The 21,384-nt window shown below is 46.9% G+C and overlaps 1 protein-coding gene across 1 annotated transcript in view; it reads left to right on the top strand.

The window, feature by feature from the left end:
- The window catches only part of RAD17 (RAD17 checkpoint clamp loader component), a 28,281-nt gene that overhangs the window by 2,457 nt on the left and 4,440 nt on the right, over positions 1–21,384 (top strand). Inside the window, exons 4-15 of the mRNA XM_058656313.1 lie at positions 513–596; positions 5,097–5,253; positions 6,651–6,787; positions 7,419–7,471; positions 7,553–7,678; positions 7,759–7,828; positions 10,365–10,476; positions 12,096–12,278; positions 14,640–14,725; positions 14,839–14,985; positions 17,187–17,336; positions 20,022–20,142. Coding sequence (XP_058512296.1) covers positions 513–596; positions 5,097–5,253; positions 6,651–6,787; positions 7,419–7,471; positions 7,553–7,678; positions 7,759–7,828; positions 10,365–10,476; positions 12,096–12,278; positions 14,640–14,725; positions 14,839–14,985; positions 17,187–17,336; positions 20,022–20,142 — 1,426 coding nt within the window. The remainder of the gene's footprint in view (positions 1–512; positions 597–5,096; positions 5,254–6,650; positions 6,788–7,418; positions 7,472–7,552; positions 7,679–7,758; positions 7,829–10,364; positions 10,477–12,095; positions 12,279–14,639; positions 14,726–14,838; positions 14,986–17,186; positions 17,337–20,021; positions 20,143–21,384) is intronic.

Genomic DNA, 21,384 nt, shown 5'->3' with positions numbered 1-21,384 from the left:
CAAGGAGGATGAGAGTGGTGGGAAGAAGGAGGTGTGAAGCCTCCCTTTGTTTTTTGTTTTTTTTACTCAGCCTTGTTAACATGTAACGGGCTAGAGTGGGATAGGACTTCCTCGGTTATGTGTGTTTGCCTTGTAAGTCCCAGATTTTCCTAACAGTTATTCTGAAGTCGAACCACCGATTATTTATCTTAGGATTAACTTAACCCCAACCTAAAAATGATCTCTATTTTTTATGAAATGTCATATTCTTCCCTATACCCTTCCCCAAATGTGTTTCTAGATTAAAAAAAAAAAAATTGTAAACTTGCCCAAGATTACAATGGTGTCAGCTCAAAATACGTTTTTTCCCATAATAATATAAAAATTCAAGTGTGATCGAAAGGTCCTGCTTTATTACAAGATGGCGTGCTACTAGTTTGCTGATTTTTGTGCTTAAAATGTTTGGGCTCATGAGTGCTGATACAGCAAAAATCCTTGAGTTGAAACTTTCAAACTTTACATTTTCATTTTAGCATGAACTCGCTGTGCATAAAAAGAAAATTGAGGAAGTTGAAGCCTGGTTAAAGGCTCAAGTTTCAGAAAGACAACAAAAACAGGTAATTAAATAAGTGTGCTAAAAAATGTGGGACACCAGCTGTCGCTCTGATTTATAGCATGTCCTGAGAAATTGAACCTCTGGGATGGGTTTGGTGAGATAAGTCCAGGTGACCTGGGGTGGAGTTCTCCCTGACCTGCCTGCTGGTCACTTTGAGATTCCCCTGTAAGTGTGCCTCTTGCTCCTGCTCGGCTCCTCTGGTCAGCAGAAGGAACGGTAACTAGTTAGGGTTGTCATCTAATGAACACCTCCAGTACAGCAAAACACAGTAGTTTTCGTGCTAAATATAGTTGAAAACAGCCAGCGTGGTTTTAGCCTGGTGTTTTTTGGTTTCACTTCCCAATTCGAGTTACCTTCAGCCCCCGAAGTGGGCTATTTCCTCCTTGCAATCTATCTTCTTAATTTCTGTTTGAAACATTTTGACTAAGGTAAATAAAATAGTGAAAGTACTCATATAATCATAATATAGAGTGTTTTCTTCTTTTAGGATTCGTGTATTTGAAAGGCAGGGACACAGAGGGAGGAAGCGGAAGAGATTTGACCCCGTCTGCTAGGGTGGAGGGGCCTGTGTGTCCAGTGAGGCGCTGTCGGGGCTGCGCCAGCCATAGCCAGGAGCCAGGAAGTCTGGGTGGGCAGGGACTGCCTTCCTGGGCACCTTGGCCAGGAGCTGCCAGTCTCTCTCTTACACCCCCACAAATGACTTAAACTAAATTATTAACTTCAGGGCATTTCAGGCTGTTTATATTTAGTGTTCTTCTTGATTTGAGAGAGCTTCCCTTTGCTGATTCGCTTCCCAGATGCCCATAACGGGCGGCACTGGGATGGGGCTGAAGGGGAACTTGGAGTTTAACCCTGGGCTCCCACTTGGGTAGCCGATACCAGTTGAGCTTGAGCCGTCACAGCTTGCTCCCGGAGTTTGTCAGGATAGGAAGCTGTAGTTACCAGCTTCAAATCAAACATAGACACTCTAGTGTAGAACTTATCTTTTTTAAAAGATTTTATTTATTTGAAAATAAAAAAGAGAGAGGTCTTTGATCTGATGGTTCATTGTCTAAACGGCCATATCGTCCTGGGTAGGGCCAAACTGAAGCCACGAGCCAACAGCTTCTTTGAGGCCCCAAGCACTGGGGCCTCCACTGCTTTCCCAAGCAGCTTGGCAGGCGGCCACCTTGTAATGCACTAAGCTGCAACACCAGGTCCTGGCAGTTGAGTGTCTTAACTGGCGGATTAAGCAACTGCCCGGCTCCTTTTTTTAATCTAACAAAAGGCATTTTTTTTACAGTTTATTTTATGTTTTTATTGGAAAGTCAGATATACAGAGAGGAGGAGAGACAGAGAGAAAGATCTTCCATCTGAAGTTTTACTTCCCAAGAGGCCAGAATGGCCAGAACTGAGCTGATCTGAAGCCAGGAGTCCAGAGCCTCTTCCAGGTCCCAAGGCTTTGGGACGTCCTCGACTGCTTTCCCAGGCCACGAGCAGGGAGCTGGATGGGAAGTGGGGCCACGGGAACATGAACTGGTGCCCATATGGGATCCATGCAGGTGCATGGAAAGGACTTTGCTGCTAGGTTACTGTGCAGGACCCTGTTTTATTTTATTGGAAAGGCAAATCAAATTTATGGAAAGAAGGAGAAACAAAAAGATCTTCCAATTTTGCACCTGCTAGATCATTCGCTAAATGGCTGCAAAGCCTTTGCTGCTCTGATCCGAAGCCAGGAGCCAGGAACCTCGAACCTCTTCCAGGTCTCCCACATGGGTTCAGGGTCCCAAGGCTTTGGGCCGTCCTTGACTGCTTTCCCAAGCTACAAGCAGGGAGAAGGATGGAAATTGGGGCCACCTGGACTAGAACCGGCGCCCATATGAGATCCCGGGGCGTTCAAGGCAAGGATTTTAGCCCTAGGCCACTCGCGCCAGGCCCTGAAAAAAATTTTTTCTTGTTTGTAAATAGGTCAAATATTTGCCGAGTTTGAATTCTCAAGGCAATTTCCCAAGGTAATACAGTGTGATAAATGTATTACACAGTGTAGACAGTGCGGAGAGTAACAGAAGTCTTGTGTTTTGTTCTGACTGGATTATCTTCTAGTTGTCTTACTGAAAGCTTTTGTGTGTGGCTGTATACACTGTGTCAGAAGGCAGACACTTAATCCTTACATGAGAATAGCGCCCAGCTCCCAGGCGTGGGCTTGCTTTTAAAAAATTATCTTTTTGTAAGTGTGATGTTGCTGAGTTAGCGCATACTAAACCATTGTTCCTAAAGAGAAATTTATACTTAAATTTTGCCAGCATCAAGTCACATTTTTGTCAGCTAATAAATACATAACCCCGTTTTACTTTTTTTTTTTTAAATACTTATATATGCATTTGAATGAATTACAGTGTAGGGGGAGACAGAGAAAGAAGTCCGTGTGCTGGTTCACTCCCCAGATGGATGCAGAAGCCAGCACTGAGCTGTGCTGAAGCCAGGAGTCGGGGGCTTCATCCTGGTCTCCCGTGTGGATGAGCAGAGCCTAAATATTTGGGCCATCTGCTGCTGCGCTGCCCAGCCCATTAGCAGGAAGCTGGATTGGAAGTAGAGCCTGTGTGGGAGGCTGACACTACAGGCAACAACGTTGACCCCTACTCTATGTATGTTGTGGACTTATTTGTCAATTTGAAAGGCAAAATGAGAAAGAGAGCTTTCATACACAGGTTCACTCCCCAGATGGCCACAGTGGCCAAGGTTGTGCCAGCCTGAACCCAGGAGCTAGGCACTCCTCGTTTGTCATAGGAGAGGCACTCCCAATTGCTTGGCCATCTGCTGCTGCCTTCTTAGGCACGTTGGCAAGAAGCTGGATCTGAATTGGTGCACTTGGGACTGAAAGCAGCTTAACCCATGTTCCTCCGTGCCAGCCCCACAACCTTGGTCTATGAGTTTCTGTTTACAGGCACAGTCATCAGTATATGGTACTGATTTGCAAGCACGAAGCCCATGGCCAGTAGTGCTATAATATATGAACTGCTATTAAAAAAAAGAGAGAGAACTGCTTGGGCCTGCTACAATGATATAACAAGCACCAGCATCCCGTATGAATACCGCTTCTAGTCTCAGCTGCTCTACTTCCAATCCAGCCCTCCGGTAAGAGCTTGATAAAGCAGCCGAGGAGGGTCCCAGGCAAGAGACCCCCAGAAAACTCCTACCTGCTGGCTTCAGATCAGCTAAGCTTTGGCTGTTGTGGCCATTTAAGGAATGAACCAGCAAGTATAAGATCTCTCTAGCCATTAGAAGACAGAAATATAATTTGAAAACAATCAAAAAACAAAGCAACTTTCCCTCTTTCCTTCTCTCTCTGTAACTTTTTCAAAAAATATTTCATTTTCATTTGAATGGTAGATTTTTACAGAGAAGGAAGAAATAGAGAATACCTTCCCAGTTCATTCTCCAAATGGCCAGAGCTGAGCTGATCCAAATGGGGACTAGGAACTTCCCTGGGTCCCTACACAGGAGTAGTCTCCCAAAGCCTTGGCCATCCTCCATAGTTCCCAGGCCATAAGCAGAGAACTGGATGGAAAGTCGAGCAACCAGGTCACAGCTCAGTGCCCGTGTAGGGTGATGGCACCAGAGGGTGAGTTAGGGTGCTGTTCCACCACAGTGGCTCCATGTAACTCTTTCAAGTAAAAATAATATTTTTAAAAAATTGAACTGAATGGGTGCTGCGCAATAGCCTAGCAGCAAAAGTCCTCTCTTTGGACATGCTGGGATCCTAAATGGGTGCCATTTCTAATCCCAGCAGCTCCGCTTCCCATCCAGCTCCCTGCTTGTGGCCTAGGAAAGCAGTCGAGGACAGTCCAAGGCCATGGGACCCTGCACCCTCATTGGAGACGTAGGAGAACCTCCTGACTCCTGGCTTCGGATCAGTTTAGTTCCAGCCATTGCTGCCACCTGGGGAGTGAATCATTGGACGGAAGATCTTCCTCTCTGTCTGTCTCTGTGTATCTGACTTTCCAACAAACATAAATAAATCTTAAAAAAGAAAAATTAAAATGGCTTTGTTCTGATTCCAAACAGGCTGATTTACCTTCTCTAATTAATGAAAATACATCAATAAGCAATTCCTCTGAAACTCTGTGGCCTTTATTTACTTGTTTGTTTTCTAACAATCTCTTATCCAAACTAAAGTCTTCCCATAAGAATACTTTTCTGGTAAGATTGTATTCAGTGAGAGATCTGTATTAAGATTGAACTCCGTGAGTACAGGTCATCTCTCAAATTTTTGTTTCCAGCATCACTTCCTTGGTGTAGGCAAGTATTCAGGGGAAGGAATGTCAGACGAGCCTCGAGGACAAGCTCAGAATCAGATACTGTGCTTTATCTGGAACAGATTTCTTCTGGCTAGCATACGTGATGAATTTCATGTACTAGATTTTTTTTTAAATATAGTTTGGAAGTAAAATGTAGAAAGAAAATGCAGAAATAGCATAGCGTTCCAGTGATTCTAAATGTTAATTTCTGTGTTTGGTTTTAGGTTGGATCTATTTTATTAGTAACAGGCCCTCCTGGCTGTGGAAAGACGACTACTGTGAAAGTCCTAGCGAAGGAGCATGGTATTCATGTGCAAGAGTGGATTAATCCAGTTTTACCAGACTTCCAAAAAGATGATTTCAAAGAGATGTTTAATCATGGTAAGGTTTTGGCAAAAGCAGTAGAACTAGCAGTAACCGGGCTTAGTGGGGCTGCAGGTGCAGGAATGCGTTTGTCTCCTCTGCTTCCCAGTTTCTGAGAGAGCTTTCTTTAGGGAAAGGGAGAGAACTGTGCTTGCCGAGGACAAAGGCAATCCATTTATTTTATTTTTGTTGGGAAGTCAGATACAGAGAGGAGGAGAGACAGGAAGATCTTCCATCCACTGATTCACTTCCCAAGCAGCCGCAATGGCCAAAGCTGCACCATAACAGAGTCAGGAGCCTCTTCCGGGGCTCCCACGCGGGTGCAGGGTCCCAAGGCTTTGGGCCGTCCTCGACTGCTTTCCCAGGCCACAAGCAGGGAGCTGGATGGAAGTGGGGCTGCCACAGTTAGAACCGGCGCCCATCTGGATCCCAGCATGTGCATGGCAAGGACTTTAGCCACTAGGCCACCGCACTAAGTCTGCAGACTTCTTTTTAGCTGTTGGATTGGAAGGTCTGTTTGCATTATGTGGATACTTGTGTTGCAGGTTCTGGATAGGGGGTTAGGCAGTGTCAATAAGAGGTTTGATTGAGGGCCCAGCACGGTGGCCTGGTGGTTAAAGTCCTCGCCTTGAACACGTCAGGATCCCATATGGGCTCCGGTTCTAATCCCAGCAGCTCCACTTCCCATCCAGCTCCCTGCTTGTGGTCTGGGAAAGCAATATATATGCCTTTATATATACAAAGAAGAGGAGAGACAGAGAGGAAGATCTTCCGTTCGATGATTCACTCCCCAAGTGACCACAACGGACAGTGCTGCACTGATCCGAAGCCAGGAGCAAGGAATTTTCTCCTTTGGGTCTCCCACGCGGGTGCAGGGTCCCAAAGCATTGGGCCGTCCTCAACTGCTTTCCCAGGTCACAAGCAGGGAGCTGGATGGGAAGTGGAGCTGCTGGGATTAGAACCGGCGCCCATATGGGATCCCGGGGCGTCCAAGGTGAGGATCCCACCCGCCAGGGCACGCCGCCGAGCCCGAAATAGTCTTTTTTTTACAAACGAGGAAAAAAATAATTGACAAGAATTTGTTCCATCAAGTATCTTGTAAATGTATTTGTATATGAGAATACTTCCAAAATTTGTAGAAAGTAGATTTTAAGGGTAAGTTTATTCAAACATAAAATGAAATTCATACAATTAAATATACGAGGGATCGTCCAGAATTGCAGAAGAGTTGTATTGTGTAAAAACTCTTTTCAGATTTGAAAACTGTTTTGCACTGAAATAAGCTTATCTTTTCATTCTGTTTTTTTTTTTTTTGTGAGGTTTTTGTAGTACCTTTTTAGTATAAAAGCAATGTGTATAGTTTGTTAAACAATAAGATCGGTGTTTTACTTTTTAATGTGTTTGATTTTTTTCAGAAGCGAGCGTCCCTGTGCTTTCCTATCAGTCTCAGTTGGCAGTTTTCAAAGAGTTCCTACTGAGAGCAACAAAGTATAACAAACTACAGATGCTTGGGGATGACTTGAGAACTAATAAGAAGATAATTCTGGTGGAAGTAAGGACCACTTTTAACATCTGGCTGTAGTTTATGAATAAAGAACTGTGAGATGTGTCTTTTTTTAATTTTTTTTTTTTTAAGATTTATTTTTATTGCAAAGTCAGGTACACAGAGGAGGAGAGACAGGAAAATTTTCCATCTAGTGATTCACTCCCCAAGTGGCCGCATCGGCTGCTGCTGCGCCAATCCGAAGCCAGGAGTCAGGAACTTCTTTCAGGTCTCCCACGTGGGTGCAGGGTCCCAAGGCTTTGGGCTGTCCTCAACTGCTTTCCCAGGCCACAAGCAGGGAGCTGGATGGGGAGTGGAGCTGCTGGGATTAGAACCGGCGCCCATATGGGATCTGGGTGTGTTTAAGGTGAGGACTTTAGCCGCTAGGCCACTTCACCAGATCCGAGATGTATCTTAAAACATGAACACTCCACGACAGTGATAGTGGTAAAATACAACACAAAGGCAGTAGAAATCTAAAGTCTTTTTCAGTAGCTGAATAAAAAAGCTGGATAATGACTTAAGTATATAAAAGCTTACTAGGGCCCGGCGTGATTCCTGTCTTGATAAATATAAATCTGGAAATAAATTTGAAATGGAATGAAGCAACTATTATTCACTCTGTATTTTTTTTTTGTAGGATTTACCTAACCAGTTTTATCGAGATTGTCATAGTCTACATGAAGTTCTAAGGTAAGTTTCCACAATGTTCTAGAACGTCAGATTGGACGGCCTGTGACGTGGATGTCAGCATTGCTCTGTGTTCTGTTGCAGGAAGTATGTGCAGGTTGGCCGCTGTCCTCTGGTCTTCATCATCTCTGACAGTGCCAGTGGAGACAGTAATCACAGGTTACTGTTCCCCAAGCAAATTCAAGAGGAGTGTTCTATCTCGCATATCAGGTAAGAAAGAGTTTTCTACTCAAAATGTTGGCATCTGGTATTTTAAAATTGAGTTGTTTAGCGACCATCTTCCCTTACAGTTTTAACCCTGTGGCACCCACGATTATGATGAAGTTCCTTAATCGGATAGTGACAATAGAAGCTAGTAAGGTAAGCCTCTGAATTATTGGAATCTTACATCACAGTAATGGAGAGGCCATCTTTTTTAATATTTTTTTTTAATGATTTATTTATTTGTATTGGGAAGACAGATTTCCAGACAGAAGGAGACAGAGAGAAAGACCTTCCGTCTGCTAGTAAACTCCTCAAATGTCCGCAACAGCCAGAGCTGAGCCAATCCAAAGCCAGGAGCCAGGAGCTTCCTCCAGGTCTCCCACGTGGGTGCAGGGTCCAAGGCTTTGGGCCGTCCTCAACTGCTCTCCCAGGCCACAAGCAGGGAGCGGGATGGGAAGTGGATCCACTGCCATATGAACTGGCACCAATGTGGTTTGCCAACATTTGTGGCATTTGCAGGCAGAGGATTAAGCTGTTGAGCCATCATGCTAGCTCCCAGAAATCCCAACTTCAATAAGGGTATATAATTTAGAGGCATAGTATTTTGGTTTTTACAATTTGAAAATGTTAATTCACTCCTAATATACGTCATTTTAATAAGTATTGATTTAAAAAATCGTGAACTTTGAGTGGGCATTGTGGCGCAGTGGGTTAAGCCACCATTTGGTACTCACTCCCACATCCCATATTGAAATGCTTGCGAACAGATCCAGATTCCACACTGCACTCCAGCCTTCTACTGTTACACACATTTGGGGAGAGCAAATGATGACTCAAGTATTTGAGTCCTTGTCACTTCCATGGGAAACCCAGGTGGAGTTCCAGGCTCCTACCTCTGGCCTTCCCAGTCTTGGCTGGGAGCTCAGAACAGTTTGACACTCTCAGGTACCTAAATACCTGAGCCTTCTTCGGTTGCCTCCCAGGTGTGCATCAAGAACTAGGATTGGGGGCCCACTTGATGGCTCAATGGCTACATCCTTACATTGGTGCTGGTTTGTGTTCCAGCTTCTCCACTTCCCGTCCAACTCCCAAGGACGGCCCAAAGCCTTGGGGACCCTACATCCGCATGGGAGACCCGGAAGGAATTCCTGGCTCCTGGCTTCATATCGGCTCAGCTCCGGCTGTTGCATCCATCTGGGGAGTGAACCAGCAGATAGAAGATCTTTCTGTCTCTCCTGTCAGTAAATCTGATCTGTCTTTCCAATAAAAATGAAGTAAATAAGTTAAAAAAAAAAAAAAAAGCAGCAGTTAAAATTGAGAGCATATGTGGGACTCAAACCCAGGCGTTCTCATAGGGGTTGAGGACATCCCAAGCAAAAATGTCTCCCCTAAAAACAATTATTTTTTAAAGTGCTGATATGGAAATCTTGCCAGAAAGAGGTCTTTCCTGTGCTGCTTGGCTCCTGACGTGGCCTCAGCAGCAGGTCTGAGCCCGGCTGAAGCCACCCCAGCAGCGCAGCATCCAGCCCTCCCTGGCGAACGGCTCTAAAGCAGCCCGTGGGCCGTGCTCTGTGCTCTCCCAGGCCGCCACCAGGGAGCCGCATCCGGAGTGAAGGAGTTGGGCCATAGCTGGTACCCACAGTGCAGACCACAGTCGCAGATGGCAGCTTTGCCCTTAGCACCACAGTGCCAGTCCTAAACTTGGGCTTTCAGTGTAACTTGATATAAATGTGGTTTTTCTCTGTTTTGTTTTGTGTTTTATTTGTTTGAAAGGTATAAAAGCAGAGCTACAGAGAGAGAGTGAAAGAGAGGATCTTCCATTCCCTGGTTCTCTTCCCAAATGGCTAGGACTAGACCTGCCTAAAGCCCGGAGCCCGGGGCCTTCTGGCCTCTGGGTCTCCCACGTGGGTGCAGGGACCCAGGACCATCCTCTGCTGCATTCACTGGCACAGTAGCAGGGTGCTGGATCTGAAGGAGAGCAACCAGGATTTGAACCAGTGCTCATATGGGGTGTTGGCAGTGTAGGCTGTGGCTGAACCTGTAGCACCACAATGCCGGCCTTCAGTTGGAGTTGTTTGAAAATCAACGGTCTGCTCGCTTTGGCAGCACATACACTAAAACTGGAATGAAAAGCCAGTCTGGGGCCTAGTGCGATCGCATAATGATGAAAGTCCTCGCCTTGCACGCCTGGGATCCCATATCTGCGCTGGTTCTAACTCTGGCGGCCCTGCTTGTGGCCCGGGAAAGCAGTCAAGGATAGTCCAAAGCCTTGGGACCCTGCACCCATGTGGGAGACTTGGAAGAGCTCCTGGCTTCGGATCGGCCCAGCTCCAGCCATTGCGGCTGCTTGGGGAGTGAATCATCGGACGGACGATCCTCCTCTTTGTCTCTCCTCCTCTCTGTATATCCGCCTTTCCCATAAAAATAATAAAATCTTAAAAAAAAAGCCAATCTGTATCGGTCTGCTAAGCTCTGCTGTGGGGATTTGTCAGATTTGTGCTGGTTAGAGTTAATATTTGGATTTGGTGGTAAGTCACTGAGGCTTGTAGGCTTCGTAGGTAGACTGGTGTTCAAAATGAAGGCCTTTATGCCTTCAGGTTTAAAAGAATCTCATTTCCTCCTATTAAGCTTAGAAAGTAAGGGTTTTTTTTTTTTTTTAAAGAAATGTTTTCATTTAATTTTCTCCTTTCAGAATGGAAGGAAAATCTCTGTCCCCGATAAAGCTTGCTTAGATTCACTCTGTCAAGGATGTTGTGGTGACATCAGAAGTGCCATAAACAGCCTCCAGTTCTCTTCCTCTAAAGGTAACTCTGGGTGGTAGACTCATATCACATTGTATGGCTGACTTTAGTCAATGAGCTCAACTAAATAATCAACTAGGTAATCAACATTATCGACTCCCTCATAGTCATTCATGACCCAGCAATGTTTGGCGGAAAATTCCAGAAAAGTCGTGAGGGCTTTTGCTTTATTTTATTTATTTGAAAAGCAAAGTGACACAGAGGGAGACATCTCTTCCATCCAGCCCAAGTAATCCACTACGGCCTCAGAAGATTTTCCACTTAAAGTCACAAGTTTTAAATTGTGTGCTGTTCTTAGAAGTGTGATGCAATGCGCTGCGTTCCCACCCAGGAAGTGACACTTTGTCCAGCGTGTCCGTGCCACACACACTGCCCACTCCTTGTTCGCTCTGTGGCCATCTCAGTGATCAGTAGTAATGTTCAAGGAACCCACGAGCACAGAATTAGTGACAGTGGTAACTTGGATATGCCAGGGAAAAACTGACCGTCCTGTGCTGCTCTAAGTCAACAGTATTTTTCTACTTAATAAGAAAAGGCAGGGAAGGGGCCTGGCACAATGATTCGGTGGCTAAATCCTTGCCTCGCTCATGCCGGGATCCCATGTGGGTTCCATTTCATGTCCTGGCTGCTCCACTTCCCATCCAGCTCCCTGCTTGTGGCCTGGGAAAGCAGTTTAAAACGGCCCAATGCCTTGGGGACCCTGCACCCACGTGGCAGACCTGAAGGAAGCTTGTGGCTCCTGGCTTCAGATCAGCTCAGCTCAGCTCTGGCCTTTGCAGCCATTTGAGGAGTGTGCCAGCGGATGGAAGATTTTTGTCTCCTTTGTGAATTTGCCTTTCCAATAAAAATTAATGTATGAAAAAGAAAAAGATCCATGTGCACATGCGTATGTCTGACCCGTAAATGTGTCACTAGCCTTCCATTTTTTTTTTATTTAAGATTTATTTACTTTATTACAAAGCCAGATATACAGAGAGGAGGAGAGACAGAGAGGAAGATCTTCCATCCGATGATTCACTCCCCAAGTGAGCCGCAACAGGCCGGTGCTGCGCCGATCCGATGCCAGGAACCAGGAACCTCTTCCGGGTCTCCCACGCGGGTGCAGGGTCCCAAGGCTTTGGACCGTCCTCAACTGCTTTCCCAGGCCACAAGCAGGGAACTGGATGGGAAGTGGTGCTGTCGGGATTAGAACCGGTGCCCATATGGGATCCCAGGGTGCGTTCAAGGCGAGGACTTTAGCCGCTAGGCCACGCTGCAGGGCCCAAGCCTTCTGTTTTTGAGATAAAGTTTGATTCATCTGTGTCGTGTGCTGCTTTACCTTGCCAAGTTATTGGAAGTGAGACTTCCTGGAGGAGAAGCCTTGGTGTCCTGTGTACCCGTGGTGGCAGGCTTTGGGAGCATCCTCATGGTCTGTGATTTGCACGGGTTTCTGAAGTGTGTGATGGAAAGCTAAGTATGTGCAGAAAGCTTTGTGCAGTAGCTGGCTCCATTAACTGCCCAGCCATGAAATAGGCATAGTAGTAGTAGTATTTAAAATGTTTGTTTTTATGTAGCCATGTTTGAAATTGTTTCTTGTTCTTGAATCTGTCTTAAGTATTATCACTTGGGTGTGTATCATTTAGGAGAGAGCAACTTCCGGCCAAGGAGAAAAGCAACATCATTAAAATCAGATGCCGTGCTGTCAAAGTCAAGGCAAAGACGAAAACCTGACGTGGGCTCTGAAAACCAAGAGGTTCAAGCTATTGGTGGCAAAGATGTTTCTCTCTTTCTCTTCAGAGCGTTGGGGAAAATTCTGTACTGTAAAAGTAAGAAACTGTACTCTTTTAAAAAAGACTAAAATCTGTTGGATGTGAGTCTTACAATGGAAAAATGAAAAATGTCATATTTGTTTTAAATGTTGTAAGAATGAGCTGAGACCAGATCAGATCTTGTTTTGCAAGACCCCACACATAATAGGGAAATGTGTGTTGCTACGTGTTCTCCAACCCCGAGCAGGGTTGAATGGCAGAAAGGCTCCTTTAGTCCGTTATCTGTGTCAGGAAATCCTGAGGGCCGTGGCGTGCTCCACGCTGGGCAGTCTGTTAGTGGCCAGTGCTGTCCTCCTGAGGTCCCTGAGCGCGAGGCGAGCCCACGGCAAGCTGCAGGTAGCATGGAGTTTCCTGCGGTCCTCTTGTGTGGCTCTGCCCTCTCCCTGACCCTGTCCTCCAGCCCATTGCCTTCCGTCTCCTTTGATGCCTGTGCCCCTCACCCCACCATTCTTGCTACCGTGTTTGATCAGAGATGGCGAACATCCCGCCCATGGACCGAATGAGGCATTAGGTCTGGCGTACCAAGGCAACTGCAGGCAGGACTTGAAGTTCAGTAAATTTATACCAGGTTGATTTTCAAGTTGGTCATTTTGAAAAAGATTTTCTTGTTATTTAAAAATCAGAATTAATAAAAACACAGAGATCTCGCATGATCCAATTAACTACCCTGATGGCTGCAGCGGCAGGCCTGAGCCGCGCCCCAGCCGGGAGGTTCATCCTGCTCTCCCACATGCTTGGTGTGCGCTGGTTTGCTCCGGCCATCAGCAGGAAGCTGGTTCAGAATTGGAGCAACTGGGCTCTGCAGCGTGGCCTAGTGGCTAAGGTCCTCACCTTGATCCCATATGGCCGCTGGTTCTAATCCCGGCAGCTCCACTTCCTCTCTATCTCTCCTCCTCTCAGTATATCTGACTTTGTAATTAAAAAAAAATAATAAATAAAATAAATCTAAAAAAAAAAAAAAAAAGTGGAGCAGCTGAGACATGAACTGGCACCCATGATGGCATGCTGGCATCCCAGGCAGTGGTTTTACCTGCTATTCACTACAATGCTGTCCCTCAGTTGATTATTTTTTTATGTCCTGGAAATGATATTATAATTATGCAAATGGCCTTTAGCAGAAAAAGGGGTTTCCACAGCTGAAATGGGTAACTTACATAAGCTTGCAGTTGTTTGTGGTAAGTTAGAATTCTTATGTATTCATTCATGATGGAATACTGCCATCTGCTGGTTCACTTCCCAAGTGCCACGAAGGCTGGGGCTGGGCCAGGTCACAACTGAAAGCCTGGAGCTCACACAGAGTCTCCCATGCGAGTGGCAGGGAACCAGCTGCTTAGGCCTTTGCTTCCCAGGCTGTACAATAACAGGAAATTGGAATTTAGAGCAGAGTAGGGTCTTAAAATGGGATATCCTAATACAGGATGCCACTCAACCAACCAATGGTGTAACCACTAGGCCAAAGGCATGCCTCTTGTTTTTTGTGTTATGACCTTGCATAGTATTGTGATATTAAGTGTCTGAAGCATTCTCTCTTTTTGGGGGTTTATTTATTTTTATTGCTAAATCAGATATACAGAGAGGAAGATCTTCCGTTCGATGATTCACTCCCCAAGTGACCGCAGTGGCTGGAGCTGAGCCAATCCAAAGCCAGGAACCAGGAGCTTCTTCTGGGTCTTTTACATGGGTGAAGGGTCCCAAGGCTTTGGGCCATCCTGGACTGCCTTCCCAGGCCACAAGCAGGGAGAAGGATGGGAAGCAGGGCAGTCAGGATTAAAACCGGTGCCCATATGGGATCCTGGCACATTCAAGGTAAGGACTTTAGCTGCTAGGCCATCACGTCGGGCCCCTGAAGTGTTTTCAAAATAGAAGTGCTGTGGGACCTAGCACAGTAGCCTAGTAGCTAAAGTCCTCGCCTGGCGTGCACCAGGATCCCATATGGGTGCCCGTTCTAATAGCAGCAATCCTACTTGCCATCCAGCTTCCTGCGTATGGCCTGGGAAAGCAGTCAAGGGCGGCCCAAAGCCTTGGGGCCCTGTACCCGTGGGAGACCCAGAAGAGTCTCCCGGCTCCTGGCTTCGGATTGGCTCAGCTCTGGCTGTTTCGGCCATTTACGGAGTGAGTCAATGGATGGAAGATATTTCTCTCTGTCGTCCTCTCTATATTATCTGATTTTCTTTCTTTTTTTTCTTTTTTTTTTTTTGCATTTCATTTTATGAGATTATTTCGTAGGCTCTGAGGTTCCCTCAACCGCTCCCCCCTATATATCTGATTTTCTAATAAATTAATCTTTTTTTAAAAAACAGAGGTGTTGTGTAATTATAAAGATGCTATCATCTTTAGTGATTCTCCACACTTCTCCAGGAGCGCCTTCCACAGAGTTGGTCACTCCCCGCTTACCGTCTCACCTGTCGGAGCATGAGCGGGATCCGCTACTTGTTCAGCCGGAGGTAACGTCTTGTCAGTACTCGGTGCCGGTAACACTCTGTCTCCCATCAGGGGTGGCCGCCCCCCTGCTGTTCTCACCCACTTAGGCGTATGTGTGAATATACCTCTTTTACAGGAAGTGGTGGAGATGTCCCACATGCCGGGAGAGTTGTTCAATCTGTACCTTCACCAGAACTATGTAGATTTCTTCCTGGAAGTGGACGATCTGGAGAGAGCCAGTGAGTTGCTGAGCCTTGCGGACATGCTCGCCGGGGACTGGAGTGTAAGTCCGTCGGACGTGAGTGGTGTCTGTTCCCTGGGTAGCTGAGCCAGGCGGCTTGCTCTTCGGCCTCTCATTGCACTGTCATTCCACGTGCCTGCCGTCCTAGCCAAGCTCACACCTAACCCGCAGCGTGTAGTGCATGGCCAACACTGACTTCTCTGGAAACAGCACTACATTTTTTCTACAATTGTTATTTTTTTTTTTTTCAATTTCGATTTTTTCAGATTTCTTTTTTGTTGTTTCTGCTTTGTTTTTTTTTTTTTTTTTAAAGATTTTATTGTTATTGGAAAGGCGGATATACAGAGAAGAGGAGAGACAGAGAGGAAGATCTTCCATCCGATGATTCACTCCCCAAGTGAGCTGCAATGGGCCGGTGCGCGCCGATCCGATGCCGGGAACCTGGAACCTCTTCCGGGTCTCCCATGCGGGTGCAGTGTCCCAATGCATTGGGCCGTCCTCGACTGCTTTCCCAGGCCACAAGCAGGGAGCTGGACGGGAAGTGGAGCTGCCGGGATTAGAACTGGCGCCCATATGGGATCCCGGGGCTTTCAAGGCGAGGACTTTAGCGCTAGGCCACGCCGCCGGGCCCTGTTTTTGCTTTGTTTTAAAGATTTATTTATTGGGATTGCAAAGTCAGATATACAGAGAAGAAGAGAGACAGAGAGGAAGATCTTCCGTCCAATGTTTCACTCCCCAAGTGAGCCGCAACGGGCCGGTGGGCGCTGATCAGAAGCTGGGAACCAGGAACCTCTTCCAGGTCTCCCACGTGGGTGCAGGGTCCCAAAGCTTTGGGCTGTCCTCGACTGCTTTCCCAGGCCACAAGCAGGGAGCTGGATGGGGAGTGGAGCTGCCAGGATTAGAACCAGCGTCCATATGGGATCCCAGCGTGTTCAAGGTGAAGACTTTGACTGCTAGGCTACCACGCCGGCCCCCAGGATTTCTTTCTTTCAAATGTAGAGTGACAGGGCTTGGCACAATGCCTCAGTTGTCTAAATCCTTCTCTTGCCTGCCCATCAGGATATGGGCACTGGGAAAGCAGTCAAGGATGGCCCAAAGCCTTGGGACCCTGCACCTGTGGGGGAGACCCAGAAGAAGCTCCTGGCTCCTGGCTTCGGATTGGCTCAGCTCTGGCCGTTGTCGCCACTTGGGAAGTGAACCAGCATACACGAGATCTTTGTCTCTGTTTCTCCCTCTCTATGTGGATCTGTCTTTTCAATAAAAATAATTTTTCTGGAAGAAAGGTAGAATTGCAGAAAATACGGGAAAGACAGGTGTTTGCTTCACTAGTTCCTTCTCCGCGTGGCCCAGGGACAGGAGCCAGGAGCACCGTCCAGATTTCTCATGTGGGTGACCAGAACCCAAGACCTTGAAACATCACTGTCTCCTCCACACATTAACAGGAAGCCCATTCACAGGTTCTCTCTGTCTCTGTCTCTTTTTCTTTTTTTGTCTGTTTCTTTTCACTGTGAAAAGAGCTAAGTTGAAAGAATATTAGAATGAATGCATGTATACCCTTCGCCCTTGCCTACCAGTTCACATTTTGGCGCAATGTATTCCTAGTTGTACATTTGTTTTTATTTGAAAGGTGATTACAGATGTGACAACTACTGCTTAAGGATGACATGAGACATTGCTCGGTTACAGTCATCACGCCTAAGAACGTTGGCAGTCACTTAGCAACATATTTACTGGATTCCGATTTTCCAGGTGTTTCCAAAATGCTCTAAGGTTTTACAGATTTATTTGAAAGAGTTAGGGAGAGAGACCGTCTGTGTAGTCATCACCCTCTAGAGGCTGCGAAGGCCAGCCCTGGGCCAGCCGGGACCAGGAGCCAGGAACTTTATTCGTGTGTCCACGTGGGTGACAGGCACCCACGTACGTGGGACATCTGCTGCTGTTCCCAGGTGCTCAGCGGGGGGATGGATCCCAGGTGGCGCAGCCAGGACTGTGCCCGTGGGCATGAAGGCCTGACAGGTGGCAGCCTCCCGTCCTATGCCAGGACGTACCTTTCTCACCCCGTCCAGGTCGTGCTCGTGGTTCACCCATTGCATTTGGCTGCTGTGTCTCGGTTGACCTTGCTCTAACTACCTCTGTCTCACTGTTATTTTTCGGGACGAGGTGATGCCAAAGAAAAGGAACCCAGTAGTACCGATAATGCTCTGTGATGAATCTCCTGTCTTTCCTCTTGTTTCCTTTGTTAGACCCGCTCTTTACTCCATGAGTACAGCACGTCCCTCGCCACACGAGGCGTGATACATTCCAACAAGGCCCGAGGATTTGCTCACTGCCAGGGAGGAGGTTCCAGTTTTCGGCCCTTGCATAAACCCCAGTGGCTTCTAATAAATAAAAAGGTAAAAAGAGAAATGTTTATGTATTTTGTATATATTTTAAATCATCAACTTTAGATATGTGAGCTATGTCTCAGTAAGATTAAATTTGAACAATAAATGCTGGATAAGAAAGCTATGGTTCATCTACTCCATGGAATACTACTCAGCTATTAAAAAAAAACAAAATGCAGTTCTTTGTGGCCAAATGGGCCAAACTGGAAACCGTAATGCTAAGGGAAATGAGCCAATCCCAAAAGGTGAAATACCACGTTTGCCTTAATTTAAGATGATATGATGTTATGTATAACATGTTATGTATGTTATATGTTGTGTATAAACTAAAATTGAAATGTCAATGAGGTGGTCACAGAAGGTGGTTAAGATCTTGCATTTATTTTTAACATTGGGTACTCATTACTATGTCAATTAATTCCATAATGATGTAAATTTTTGCTGATGGTATGTTGGAGCTTTTAATTGATCGGGATGATACTCTGCTGGCTCTGTCTTCAGACCAGAGAGGGTATACCTAAGAAGCCGTTGAACTTGACTGGACAATAAGATGCTGGACTCTATGTTTGGTGTATGCTTGCAATGGGGGAATCTCAACTGAACTTGAACTGTGGTTATGCAACAAGGTGGAGGAATCCACCATGGTGGGAGGGTTTGGGGAGGGATGGGGAGAATCCAAGTACCTATGAAACTGTGACACATAATACAATGTAATGAATGAATTCAAAAAAAAAAGAAACAATAAATGCTGTACTGATCTTGAGAAAATTTTTGGTAAGGTCCATGTATTCTTTTTTTTTTTTTTTAAAGATTTGTTTCTTTTTATTACAAAGTCAGATATACAGAGAGGAGGAGAGACAGAGAGGAAGATCTTCCGTCTGATGATTCACTCCCCAAGTGAGCCACAACGGGCCGGTGCACGCTGATCAGAAGCCGGGAACCAGGAACCTCCTCCAGGTCTCCCACGTGGGTGCAGGGTCCCAAAGCTTTGGGCCGTCCTCGACTGCCTTCCCAGGCCACAAGCAGGGAGCTGGATGGGAAGTGGAGCAGCCGGGACTAGAACCGGCGCCCATATGGGATCCTGGGGCACGTTCAAGGCGAGGACTTTAGCCGCTGGGCCATGCCGCCAGGCCCAGGTCCATGTATTCTTACAGCTACAGAGAAACATAAAATGCTGAATTTTCTAGTAATTTTTATGGAAGAAAGCAAAATTTGAAAGCACATACCTATTTAATGTATTAGTTGACTTTATTAGAATCAAAGTGTACTTGGATTTTAATTTAGACTGAACCTAGAATACAAATGTCACTTAGAAGGCCTAGCATGATGGCTCAGTGGCTAAATTCTTTCATTGAAAGTGTCAAGATCCTGTATGGGTGCTGATTCATGTCCCGGTGGCCCCTCTTCCCATCCAGCTCCCTGCTTGTGGCCTGGGAAAGCGGTCAAGGACGGCCCAGAGCCTTGGGACCCTGCACCCACACGGGAGACCTCGAAGAGGCCCCAGGCTCCTGGCTTCAGATCAGCTCAACTCTGGCTGTTGCAGCCATTTGGGGAGGGAACCAGCGAACGGCAGATCTTTCTCCCTGTCTCTCCTCTCCGTCAATCTGCCTTTCCAATAAAGATAAATAAATCTTAAAGTTTTCAGTTAGACAGGAAGAGTAAGTTCGAGGTCTATTGTGTGACATGCTGCCTGTTGTGATTTAGCAACAGTGCGTAGTGATGCCCTGCTTCGTGTCCTGAGGGTGGTGCCTTAGGCAGCTTTGTTGTATGGCCTGGAAGAGTGTTAGGCAAGCCAGTGTTGGGTAGGCCCATTACCCACCATGCCTTCCTCAGGTAACCAAGAAACATGGGAGGCATGAGATGCAGGTGGCCACAGCTCACATGCCACGCTGTTTTACCTTACAATTGTGCGTAAATAGAAATGCATACTAAAATAGTGTTAGGGTGGGTGTTGTGGCACAGCAAGCTGTACGGCTGCTTGAGATACTGGCATCCCGTATTGGAGTGCCAGTTTGGGTCCCGGGTAACAGACGTGCCACCCAGCTAACGCCTAGTCTGTGTTGGATGTGTTAGATGGTGGCCCAGTAGCGGGCCTCTGCCATTCACGCAGTAGAGCTGCATGGAGCTGGCAGCTGTCCGTGGCTCTGACCTGGGCCAGCCCTGCCTGTTAAGTGCGGGCATTGGAAGGGTGAAGCAGCAGGTGGAAGATCTCTGCCTCTGTCATTTTACATTTCGAAAAAAACAAAAGCGTGTTTTTACAAATAAGTTTAAAGTTGCTGTTAACAGTGTAGTAGCTGTGATGATAAAGCGCCTCTTTGGATAATGCTAAGAAAAATTATAAAACACTTGTCTGATAGCCTTTCCCCCAACCACCCCCCCCCCCGCAAGATTCATTTACTTGAAAGAAACAAGATGGCACAAAAGAGATTTTCCATGCTAGTTCACTGCTCCAATGGCTGCAAGGGCGCAGCTGGCCCAGCACTGTGCCAGAAGCCTGGCAGCCCCTCTGGCTGTGGCGTGGGGGCAGGGCCCAGGCCCTGGGCGTCCTCCGCGGGTGCCCCCATGTGTGAGGTCAGCAGCACGCACCGCCCTGGAGCTCTGCGGGGTGTGCTCTATGCTTCAGGCCTCCGGGAACACTTAGCCTTTGTTTTGTTACGTTTTGTTTTATAATTTTTTTTTTTCTTTTCTATGTAGCATCGGGACAATTGCCTAGCGGCAAGAGCACTCTTTTCTGACTTCTGTGTGTCGGCTTTATGCCTCCAAACTCAGCTGTTGCCGTACCTTGCCATGCTGACCATTCCAATGCGAAACCAAGGTAATAACAAGCTTTCCTTTTTCCCAACAAGTATCACTGTCATTTTGTGGGTTGGCTCATTGCTCAATGAGGGGACTTCAAAAACTTGTTACAAAGGGACTGGCTGTGGTGTGCCGGGTTAAGCTGCCACCTCTATGGCAGGCATCCCACAAGGATGCCGGTTCGCATCCCAGATGCTCTGCTTCTGATCCAGCCCCCTGCTAATGGCCTGGCAGAGCAGCAGTGGGCGACTGCTGCCACCCACGGGCAAGGCCCGGATGCAATCCTGGCTTCAGCCTGGGCTGTGACCGGCTGTGGCAGCACTCAGGGGAGTAACAGTTGGCTGAAGCTCGCTCTCTCTCTCTCTCTCCCCCCCCCCTCCTTTTTTCTGTGACTCTTTCAAAAGAAGTAAATCAATCTTTAAAAAAAAAAATAAAAAGATTGGTTTCAAGAGTCTCTTAGACTTGAACTTGCCCACCCTATGCTTCAGATAAAGCCAGTTCCTTTGGACAGCACTCCGTAAGCTCTTTGACCTGTGGGCTGCCTCTCACTCGGGGCAGGATTTCTGAGCTGCCACCTGCCGAGGTGCCCAGCATCTGCTGCTGTAGGCCTGCAGCCCTGTGGATGAGCACACATTGCGCGGGGCAGCCAGCCTGTGAATGGGGCTGGGTGGAGAGACCTCCCCCCGAAGCCCCTCCCCAGCCAACGCCTGCCCGCTGAGCCCGCGGTGAGGCCTGCACGGATGCTGCCTGTTCGCTTGTCCTTGGATTGGTGTTTCCTTACATACCATATTCTCTTGGAACAGTTTCCGTAGAGTTTAAATGATGGTTCTTTTTTGTTTGTTTATTTTTTGTAGTGTATTCACCTTGCTCTGCGAGCCACATCCAGAACTCCTCCCTCCCCGTGGCCTTGACAACTACTATGAAGTTAACTATTACAGATACTTCACAGACTCATATTTGTTGTTTGTGACTGACTTCACTTAGCATAACTCATCAAAGCTTACACCTGTGGGTCCCTGTGTCACAGTTACCTTCACTGTGAAGCCTGATGATACTCACGTGTTTCGTATTCCACGACTGTCACCCAAGTCTGGACGCTGGGCTTGTTGGCAGCTCTGACTGTTGGGCGTAAGCCGCCATGAGCATGGGTGTGCAGTTAGCTGTTCATTTCTGTAGGGCATCTAGCCACAACTGGAAACATCTCAGTTCAGCCATGGGAGAACCCATATCTGTACTCCACGTCCCAAATAGGTTTACATAT

This window comes from Ochotona princeps, chromosome 28 (assembly GCF_030435755.1).
Source record: "Ochotona princeps isolate mOchPri1 chromosome 28, mOchPri1.hap1, whole genome shotgun sequence".
Classification (NCBI taxonomy): domain Eukaryota; kingdom Metazoa; phylum Chordata; class Mammalia; order Lagomorpha; family Ochotonidae; genus Ochotona; species Ochotona princeps.
This window is presented reverse-complemented; position numbering and strand designations above follow the sequence as displayed.